Source organism: Manis pentadactyla, chromosome 7, assembly GCF_030020395.1.
Source record: "Manis pentadactyla isolate mManPen7 chromosome 7, mManPen7.hap1, whole genome shotgun sequence".
Classification (NCBI taxonomy): Eukaryota; Metazoa; Chordata; class Mammalia; order Pholidota; family Manidae; genus Manis; species Manis pentadactyla.
The window spans coordinates 92,104,816-92,116,881 of NC_080025.1; the positions used below are offsets into that span (position 1 = coordinate 92,104,816).

The window sequence follows — 12,066 nt, forward strand, 5'->3', positions numbered from 1 at the left end:
CTTAAGTAATTCCACATTACTATGACTTTTAGGAAACACTAAGTTCAGAACAGATCTACTTCACAAGCAATTAAAAAATGAATTGTGCTTTATTAATTTCACTTAACTTTTTGGTGCTATATCAAAAAGGGATATTTTCATCTGAACTGTTCTATTAATAAACTTTTCAAAAGTATGATCTTCATTTGTATTTGTCAATTGTGAACACAGTAGGCCTAGCCTAGAACATTTAAGTAGGCAATGACTATTCCTTTTAATAGCATAAAGAAAATTACAGCTATTCACACAAAGAAATTGTCATATTATGCCAAATTCCTATTAATCTGCAAGTAAATTAAACTACTCTCAGTAATCCTAATTATCTTAAAATTTGTCATGTTAGGTTAAAGATGGGAAGAAGAAGATATACGAGCTATTTGATTTTAAAACAATATCAAACAGGTAATATTTTTAGAAGTAATTACTTCTTTAATGTGGAGTGAAAATTCTTTCATTTCTGCAAATAAATCATGGTAAATGTGAAAAAACAAATCAAGATGTTAATTTTTTCAACAATAAGAGAAAACCAGACATGTCCAAAGTTATTTTCTCATGAATACAATTTAAAAAGTGCTTTTAATATGGTCATTGGCATCAACATTAATCTTTTATTTTCAATCACTCTTAAGCTCTTAAAAGTTTATCTCACTCTATTCACAAAATATTTGAATGATATTATCATGGTGTCAACCATTATTTTTTCCACTATCATAATTTACAAAGATATTTCTGATTACTAAAGTAGTACAACATTATTTCAAAGCTTTAGTCAATCCACATGTCACTGTTACCATTATTTTTATTGGATTAATAATAGTTGTATGTTTAAAAACAGTGAATGAAATCAAAGACTCCTAAGACATAAGATAAATTCCATAGATCACTTGTTCCAATTCATCTGGAAATATTTTTTTCTAGATTAGGGGGAAGAAAAAAATGTTTAACAAGAAATAGAACAGAGAAATAATTTGTTTACTTTCGTTATCTTTAAGAGTCCTTATACTTCTATAAAACAAGAGAACTATATTTAGTAAGAATTAAAAACATTATTTGGTTAATTTATTTACTAATTTATTTAATTTAGGTTGTGGTCATTAAAATAACAGATCAAGGAATTAATTATTTGTTGGATAAGGATGCTATTTAAAATAATTACAACTCTGAATTTTACCACAAGACTACAAAATGTCCTACAATGATCTCTTACCCCTACTTTAAACCAAACTCAAATACGTCTTGAAAGTACCCATACACACACACACCTCTTAAAATAAAAGATATATACCCATTTTAATTTTCCAGGGTATACCACTGGTATTTTGTCATTAGTCCACAATGGTTAGCACTGGTTAAAGTTTGATTTATTGGTTAAAGGCTCATAATCATAAACATTTACACTAATGCAGAAATTCATACCTTCTTTCATTAGTTTTGGGCAATTACCTTAGCATCCTCAGAACTATTTAGAATCAAACATGAAATCAGGAAACAAAGTAAAGTATACAAACTTTAAAGGCCTCATTACCTGTTCAGTGATTCTCATGTGGAAGTCATGGAAGTCACTGTAACGACGATAGGTTTTCCACATCTCCTCACTGTTCAGACTGCGCCGGTGCACAGTGATGGCATATAATGCGTATGTCTTGCCATGATCATTACAAACACCTGCCACAGCATATGGGTCATAGTCAGCATACACTAGTCATTTTAAAGAAAATGAAGAACAAAAGACACAGACAGGAGGAAGATGAAGAGTAAAAACAAAAAGGACAACATGAAATGAAGAATTTGAAATGACAGACTGAGAGAAAAGGATGTCACAAAGAAATAAAATAGATTCCCATCCTCTGTACTCACATCTATTAGATGTTACTATGATGGCTACATTACAAAACAAACTGCAAGTTTATCATGACACTACCAACCACACAGTGATACCTACTTTGGACTCTTCCCAAAGAGCTTATACCTATTATTCAGTTATGTTACCTCATAGTATACTATTAGAATCTCCTTAATTTAAAAGAAGAAAAATAACAAAAACTAAGTAACTTTCTGTACTAACCTTCACTACTTAGTTGTATTTCAATTAAAATCTCTTCAACTAAACAAAAAGCAAAAGCCACAGAATTAAGATTTACCTGCTCTTTTGGCAAGTGTTTCTATATTATAATATTCAACATTTACAAGTGTAGTTTACTCTGGAGCTTAGAGGCATTTTACTGCTGATTTGCCATAAGCCACACAAATCAGGTATTCTCTAAAATCAAACCAGTTCCCATTTTGTACTAACCTTAAGTAAAGAATATACTTCAAATTATTTTCTTTGATTTGTCTTTCCTATTTTTCATTTTCTTATCTTTCATTTCTTATCTTTTTTTTTTCTATTCTAGATCATTTCCTCAGGTCTCCAAAAGTTTACCAAGTCTCCACTTATCTGGATCTAGCCTATTTCTCAATCCACCACTGACCTTAATTTCAATCATTGTATTTTTTTATTTCCTTAATTTTATTTGGTTCTTTTTTCATAGTGTTGTATTCTTGCCTTAGATTTTATCTCTATGAATACTTTCAGCATTCTTTCAGACTAGGAAACCATGATTTGTGGATGGCTGAACTTGGACATACCCATGCTGAGATACAAACAGGCTTTCAATTCCATATGGGAGACAGACACCATTCCAAACCATGATCTTGACATTCTTTGCTTTTTCCCTTGACAGTACACTAAATTTTTCTACTTCCTCTTTCACATCAAGGCACACTTCGTGATTCTGGGCTTTATGTAAAGGATTTGGTTCCAGGTTTCCAAGGCTTTGCTCATTAGGTCTCTCCTAAACTTGTGGGCATGAAAATGCAGTCAAAATCAAGAGAGCTGTCTTTATGCTCCAATTAGTTCCTTGGCTTCAATTCCTCTTTACTTGCTTAAATTTGTTTTTCCACATGGTCTATGGCCAAGTGTCAATTTCCTTCTTTAGCTATTTTATTGTTTTTAGCCTTTCTGTGTATGGGAGGCAAGATTTCCCATGGTAAATTAGGCTACAATATTGAACAGAAATATTAACTTGTTCTTATAATAACAGATTACACTGTTCTGTTTCATAACTAGGGGGTTGGGGGAAAAAGTGGCCAAGTTGTGGAGTTGACTAAATATTTGGGATTTTGTATATAATTAGACAAAGAAGAGTCTTTGTAGCACCTTAGTAAATTATTTTAATCCCATAAAAGCTAGAAATCTATGGCAAATGTAGTTGAACAGAAATCTCTCGAGCATTCATCAAAATTTTTCTAGGATTTGCACTTTCTATACAAAAACTATCTTTCATGCCCTTTCCTTGTAATATCGGTGTTCTTGATTTGACAAAACATGACCATCCTGCTTTCAGAGGCTTTAAAAATAGGTAAAACTAGTATTCACTGTTCACCTCTTCCAATCTCTTCTCTCAGGGACCTGTGTAGAACACACTACACAACACTTTCTCATCATGTTATCAGAACCCCCATTACTCAACAGAGTTAGCATGACAACAAGGGAATGGCTTTCTCTGTTGTGTTCAGGACATGTCTGGTAAAGGAAAACAGAAAGCAGAGGCCAATTAGGCAACAAACCATAACCAATTAGGCATTAGCAAGAGCCAGGAGAAAAACAAGGGATAGAAAAGAAAATAAGAGATGAATGTAAGAAAGCATTCTAAAAAAGAAAAATCATATTTGTCATGTAACAGTATGCAGGGGAGATCATGACCAGGATGTATGCACATTTGGAAGAATAATGAGGTTGTTATAAAAGAAGTGCAGAAGACAGAAGGTTATTTGATTTTAAAAGATAATGAAATTATATGTACTGATTTTGAGATAGTGGTGAGGAATATAGTTATGTTATATAGTGGTATAATATAGTGGAAATAGTTATGTTCTGTTTTCACTAGGACAATACTACTCATAGCAGGTGATATGCAAACTATTTGTTACTAATTCATGACCAGATAAGGAACTAGGACCAGAAAACAAATCAATTTTGTCAATAAACACATTGCTTAATTTAGTCAATATTTTTTAAAGTAAGATTTCTCATGAAGAGAGCAGTTCGTACACGTCATGGACCAGTCCTTGAGTAACAGTGCACTACATTCTATTTCCTATGATAAAGATGTTAAGGACATGGATCTAGACTCAGAGACTCTGGAATCCAATTAGTCAAATAAATATTCATTGAACAAACACCAACACATAGTGCCCACCCATGTAATTATTAATGCAATTAGTTTAACTAGTCCCATAACAATTCTATGTATAATAAACACTATTACTTTTGATAATGAGATTGAGGTACAAGACAAGTTAAGGAACGTGCTCAAGTTCACCCAACTATTAAATAGCAGAGCTGGGGTTTGAACCCAAACAATCTGAACCAAAAGTTATGCTCTTAACCATGCTTCCTCTTTAGTATTTATACATCAGTTTGCCTGACAGAAATAACAATTTATAAAAAATGCTTAGCGTAGTACTTCACACATTTTAAGAAGCTAATAAATACTTTTTGAAAAGATGGACAAAGCACCTAGAAAATCAGAACCCTCAGAGAAGAGAAAGATCCATATAAGAACATGGACACGAGCATCTTCTTCAAGACATAAAAGTTTAAATCTTTGAGAAGGAAATAAAAGGACAAATACCAAATGCTTGCACTTGAACAAAGGTTTTCATATTTGAAAGATAAGTCAACAAAGAAAATAAGGGATTTTTTTAAAGAATTTAAAAATATTAAGGGAGGAAAATGTAAGAGAACTTTCAAAAGCTGGAAAAAAGGCCACAAACCTCTGGTTTTATTGACAAGGGTGTTATCTAATGATCTTTAAGGGCAAAGTATTTACCAACTGTTTGTAAAAATAAATTAGGAACAATTGAGATAGCAATTATAGATAACTTATTCTAGAAATTTGGCAGAGAACAGAATACAAAATAAGACTCCAGTTTTAATAAAAAGCAAAAGAAAACAGACTTTAAGTAAAAATGCAAACTACCTTTTATGTTACATTTATATTATAAAATCTCTTTTCAAGATCTGAAATGAAGCAAAAGTAAAAAACAAAATCTGAAATGTATGCATAAATTTGAACTAAGGAATATACTTCAGTATGTGTATACTTCAGTATGTAGTCTGACAAACACACTCCTATATTCTAGGAATAATGAGAGGCCAGATAAGAAAACCACCATTACCTACTACTTATTGGTATTGTCTAATAACCCTATGGCAAAGATGGAAACTGATTTTTTTCCTGTAGCTCACTAACCACTTTGCACATATGCTGATTGAGTCACAAAATCTTAGGTGTTTCTCATCTCACCCAAGCATTTCTGAACTTTTGTGAATTCCTATACCCAAAGCTTTATTTATCCAGTTAACTAGTCTGACTTTGCATGTATGAAAATAAGTATGAACTAAAGATCTGTCCCAACATGATTCAATAGGAACAAACAATTATCAGCTGGATGTGAAGAGGAAAGACTGGTTTGAGTTTATTAGCACTAACAAAAGGCTTAGAATTTTACGCTTTTGCCAGTGTTAACAGTGACAATCTTAGAGAAAGGAAATACCCACACACACAAGTAAACAAACATCAAAGAATTTAATGAAGAATGTGCTGCAGAAAACAAAGTAACTTAAAAATATGACCACAGAACAGTAAATGTTTACAAAAATAAATGTGGAAAATAATGAAGGGGTAACAATGATTAAAAATTTTCAGTAATTATTATGCCACAAAGTTTCTTACCAGTGTCTGAAATGTACGCATGAAGTTGTACTGAGTCATCAGAAGAGACATTTGAAAGGTCATCTAAAGACTGAAAAAAAATAAATTAAGGAAACAACTTTTACATTTTATAGGAAATAAGTGTTAAAGAATCTTACATCATATATGCATTACTTATCTTTGTCCCACATAAGCTTTATATTATTTGTATGTTCCCATCAATAATAATCCTAATTATCTAACTGGAAAGAGAAGGGCCAACATTAAGAAACTATAAAACAAAGCAAATTAGAAATCAACTTAATACATCAGATTATTTCTTCCTTCATTGCTGGTCCATATACTATAATTTGTTACTTCTCGACTATATTCAATACATGAAAAAAGTGTGCATAAAAATAAGTAGACATATTCTTAAGTTAACATTTTAATTTTTTTAAATGTTGAAATATACCAGAGCCAACTCTGTATTTTTTTAACTTAGTGTTTCATTAATTTGGAAATAATTTAGATTCCTTATGTATAAAATGAGAATAATAATAGTACCTATGTCATAGGATTATATGAGGATTAAATGATATATAGAACATTTAGAAGACCGCCTAACCCAAAAAATGTTAACTATGAATATGATTATTTATTAAATGAAGTGTTTCCATAGCCTAAGAAAGATTTTAAATAATTTTCAAAAACAATTCCACAAGAATTATTACCGATCGACCCAGAATGAATCTTTTATAATTATGGACTTTAGATCTAAGTTTAAAATTTTTTTGCCATGTACACATATACCCACACATCCATAAAAGAGAGAATAATCACATAATGAAAGTAGACTGTACGGAAGAGTTAACATGAAATTGCTCTCCTTAGAAAGGACTGCTTCCCAGGTTGGCTCTTGGATGACATTTAGATTTATGAAAGTTTTTCACCGTCCCTTAACTGCTTAGAGTGACTGACTGTACCCAAACTGTACAAACAATGTGGTTAATGCTGAACAGCTGCTTTCCTTCTGGGAGCTGGAATGTTGGTATGCACTAAGCAGAGAGTGCCTCCAATAAAAACCCTGGGCACTTAGTCTCAGATGAGCTTTCCTGGTGGCATTTCACACGTGGCACATTAATTGCTGGGAGATTTAAATTTGTCCTATGACCTCCATGGGAGAGGACTCTTGGAAAATTGTGCCTGGTTTCCTCTGGACTTTGCCCCAAGCACCTTTTCCCTTTGCTGATTTTGCTTTACATACATTCATGGTAATAAATTTTAGCCATTAGTATGACTATGCTGAGGCCTATGAGCTCTCTCACTAAATCAGTGAACATAGGTGTGGTTTTGGGGACTTCTGACACTTAGATATTGTGATTTAGACATAAAGTAAGCCTTGAACAAAGCAGCTATCCACTAAAATTTGTCTATGGGGCAAAAAAAAAAAAAAAGAAGCCAAATGACTCCAGCTACTTACAAGCTTAAATTTAATAAGTTTATGTAACAAAATATTGCAAGTCACTGATCTTAAGAGTGACCTTTTTTCAACTGAGAGACTGTTCTGCTTTATATCACCATGCAACAAAAGGGATTTCTCTTATTTGAAAAAGCCTTAATTTCAATATGGAATAAAGAAAAAAAATACTTTTTTTACTAGTGTTTAAATGCTTATATAAGCATCACAAATGTGAATACTGGAAAATTTCTAATAAAGGAAAAGTTTTGTCAATAGAAACTTTCTATAAGATGACATTATTGCTAACACTTTGTGCATGTTCTAGGTTCTTATAAAGCTATAGAATATAACAAGTAAACAGAAGTGATATCAAACGATTTAGGAAAACATTTTGAATGTTACAAACTTTCTAACAACACTATGGCTTATTTGCTTAAGTGTTGTGTTAAAAGTTATTCTTTGTATAGTAAAAGAACATTTACTCAATACTATTACAAAAATAAATATAACAAAAAGTCTGAAAGAAAAGGTAATGTATGCAGAAAGAAAAACACCTACCTACCCCCAACCCCACAAACTCTAGACTGAAACTCACAGAACACAAATATTTCTTTCTATGAACATTTTATGAAATAAGTTATTCAAAGGCTAAGAGAACTGAAATGTTCATTATTTTACACTTCACCTTGAATATATGTAAATGCCAATGACAGCTTATGTTTAAAAACACGTTCTTAAAACTAACCACAGTATATCATTAATTCACTATAAAACTCTCTAAGCTTAAAATAATTTTTTTGCAACAACCTGAATGTTATAGACTTTAAGAAATATCTAGAAGTTATCAGATATCCCAACTACTTTATATTTCTTTTCCAAATACAAAAGAAGAAAAAACTAATTCCAATGTAAACATTTATATGTCACAAATTTACTGCTTATCATAGCACAAATAAGAGAGTCATTTAAAAATACTAAATATTGGGATAAAAAAATAAATTTTCATCAAATGCAACTGAATACTGCAGGTGTGATCTCTGCAGCTCATTTTTAAAAATGAAAATAAATTTCATTTTTAATTTTTAATTCACAGAGGCCTCATGTGTGAATTTAACATTTTTCTAAAAGCATAACTTCTCATAATACTAAAGGATGTTTTGGGGGCTTCAAATACATCATTCATTTACATTATATTAAGGCTCAGCCTTTCTTATTATTTTTAAGCCACTTTAATAATTAAAGTACTGATAATAGTACTTACCAAATTTATACTTCCTGTAGGAGACCCATTAAAAGATTCTGTGGGATGAGAATTTCAACTTAGAATAGAGTAAAAATCTTTTTTTAAACAGTTGCTTTATCTAAGGGTCAAACACCAAGAACGAAAGTCACATAAGCCAAAACATAAAGAACAGTAATGAAAATTGTGTTGCACTACTTTCAAACACTTGTTCCCTTATGCCTCATGGGTTCTAAGCCAGGTATTTTAGTGAAAATGTGTATGCACTCAAATTCGCCATATCTCAAAAGGCATTCATGTACAGGAGAGCAATGATCAAATATCTTATCCTCACAGTACCATATTAAGCTGAAATACAATGTAAATATCAGGAAAACAATGCAGAGTGAAGTTCATTAGAAAATTTTGGAGTATTTTGTTATTTGCCTCACTGGATAAAGAAATATTACAATAAAACTATTCTTTACTGTGAAGGATAAATACATTAATTTTTCATATCTGTATTATGTTCACATTCTTTTAGATTTGGCTCAAATACATTGGCAGTCTTGATTCTGAAATCAATATATAACTAATAGCATAATGTGTAAAACTGCTTATGCAATGCCATTTAATCAAAAAACAACTAAAAGTTATTTTTAAAAATTAATCTTAGTATCTTTGAAAAAAATGAACAAAAGTGCTCAATCTTTAGCTAGATTCATCAAGAAAAAGAGAGGACTCAAAGAAACCAGAAATGAAAGAGAAATTACAACTGGTATCACAGAAATACAAACAATTATAAAAGATTATTATTAAAAATTATATGCAAACCAACTGGACAACCTAGAAGAAATGGATAAATTCCTGGGAACATGCAATCTCCCAAGACTGAACCAGGAAGAAATAGAAAATCTGAATAGACCTATTTTTAGTAATGAAATTGAAGCAGTAATCAAAAATTCCCAACAAATACCAGGACCAGATGACTTCACAGGAGAATTCCACCAAACTTTTAAGTAAGAGTTAATGCCTATCCTTTTCAAACCATTCCAAAACACTGAAGAGGAAGGTAATTCAAATTTATTCTATGAGGTCAGCATCATCTTTATACCAAAACCAGACAAAGACACTACAAAAAAGAAAATTACAGACCAATATACCTGATGAACATAGAGGTAAAATCTTCAACAAAATATTAGCAAATTAAATTCAAAAGTACATTAAAAGAATCATTCACCACAAAATGGGATTTACTCCAGGCATGCAAGGATGATTCTACATCAACAAATCAGTATGATACAAATTAATAAAAGGAAGGATAAAAACCATATGACCATCTCAAAAGATGCTGAAAAGCAACATCCACTCATGATAAAAACTCTCAACAAAGTGCATAGAGAGGGCACATATCTCAATATAATAAAGACCACACGTGACAAACCTGCAGCTAACATCATAATTAATGGTGAAAAGTTGAAAGCTTTTCCTCTAAAATCAGGAATAAATTCTGATTTAGAAGGATGCTCCTTCTCACCACTTTTATTCAACTTTATGGCTAAGTCATAGCCATAGCAATGAGGCAAAAAAGAGAAATAAAAGGAATCCAAATTGTTAAGAAGTAAAAGTGTCACTATTTGAAGATGGCATGACAGTATATACAGAAAATCCTGAAGACACCAATAAAAAACTACTAGAATTAATAAATGAATTCAGTAGAGTCACAGGATACAAAATCAATATACAGAAATTTTGGTATTTCTATATAAAAATAATGAACAGGAAGAGAAATTAAGAAAAAAATATTTTACATATGCATAAAAAAGAATAAAACACCTAGGAATAAATTTAACCCAGGAGGTTAAAGATGTGAGCTCTGAAAACTATTAAGACATTGATGAAAGAAAGTGAAAAACACACAAATAAATCAAAAGCTATGCCATGCTCATGGATAGAAAGAATTAAGATAGTTAAATGGCCATACTGCCCAAAGCAATCTGTAGATTTAATGCAATCCCATTAAAATACCAATGAGTTTTCACTGAACTAGAGCAAATAATCCTAAAATTTGTATGGAACCACAAAAAACTCCGAATAGCTCAAGCGATCTTGAAAAAGAACAAAGCTAGGGGTATCATGCTCCTGGGATTCAAACTATATTACAAAATTACCATAATCAAAACAGTACGGTACTGGCACAAAAGAGATACACAGACCAATGGAACACAAAAGAAAGTTCAGAAATAAACCCACATCTATAGGGCCAATTAATCTAGACAAAGGAGACAAGAATATACAGCAGGGAAAAGAAAGCCTCTTCAATAAAGGGTGCTGGGAAAACTAAATAGCTACATGAAAAAGAATGAAACTGGATTACTATCTCATACCATACACAAAGATAAACTCAAAATTGTTTAAAAACCTAAATGTACAACATAAAATCAGAAAACTCCTAGAAGAAAACTGGCTGTAAACTCTTGAACATTAGTAACTTTTTTCTGGAGATGTCTCCCCAAGCAAGGGGAAAAAAGGAAAAACAAACAAGCAGGACTACAATAAACTAAAAAGCTTCTACACTGCAAAGGAAACAAACAACAAAATGAAAAGGTAATCTATTGTATGGAAGAATATATTTACAAGTGATATATCCAATAAGGGACTAACATCCAATATACATAAAGATTCAACACCAAAAATACAAATAATCCAATTAAAAAATGGGCAGAGGACCTGAATAGACATTTTTCCAAAAAGATATACAGATGGTCAAGACACATGAAAAGATGCTCAACACAACTCATTATCAGGGAAATGCAAATCAAAACTAAAATGAGATACCACTTCACACTAGTCAGAACGGCTAATACCAATAAGACAAGAAATAACAAGCACTGGCAAGAGTGTGGAGAAAAGGAAACCTTCATATACTGTTAATGTGGATGCAAATTTGTACAGACACTATGGAAAGCAGTATGGAAGTTTCTCAAAAACTAGGTCGAAATTGCATATGACCTTGCAATCCCATTGCTGGAAATTGACCCGAAGAAAAACAAAATCACCAATTAGAAGAGATATATACTCTTACATTTATTGCAGCATTATTTATAATAGCCAAAATATGGAAACAACTTAAATGTCCATCAATAGATGAATGGATAAAAAAGATGTGGTACATATATACAATGGAATTATTACCCAGCCATAAAAAGAATGAAATCTTGACATTTGTGACCACATGGATGGAACATTGTAAAATGAACAAACACACTGAAATAGACTCATAAATGCAGAGAACAACTGGTGGTTGACATAGCGTAGAAGGAGATGGGGGAATAGGTTAAACAGGTGAAGGGGAAAAAATTAGTGAGAATGTTTGATATCTTGATCTGGGAAATGGTTACATAAGTATATACATGTCAAAATTCATCCAGCTGTACATTAAGATTTATACATTTTATTGTATGTACCTCACTACCAAAAAAATAAAGAGGCTTTGCTCAAAAATAAACAAACAAATGGCAAAAAAAGAGAGTAGGTCAATTACACATTATTAAAATTAATGGTTTTCCCTTGAGTTTTTATTCTTTTTTCTGAGCAAATTAAGATAC

General features: G+C 31.5%; 1 protein-coding gene across 7 annotated transcripts in view; it reads right to left on the minus strand.

Moving 5' to 3' along the window:
- SNX13 (sorting nexin 13) overlaps window positions 1-12,066 on the minus strand; it is a 150,902-nt gene that overhangs the window by 21,202 nt on the left and 117,634 nt on the right. For 4 of the 7 annotated variants that reach the window (XM_057504566.1, XM_057504564.1, XM_057504565.1 and 1 more), the window contains 3 exons: window positions 8,501-8,538; window positions 5,820-5,889; window positions 1,565-1,737 (listed from right to left, as the gene is read on the minus strand). In XM_057504566.1, coding sequence (XP_057360549.1) covers window positions 1,565-1,737; window positions 5,820-5,889; window positions 8,501-8,538 — 281 coding nt within the window. Of the gene's footprint in view, window positions 1-1,564; window positions 1,738-5,819; window positions 5,890-8,500; window positions 8,539-12,066 lie in introns of those variants that run through there. The other 3 variants (XM_036894459.2, XM_036894462.2, XR_008998504.1) reach the window with 2 other exon arrangements.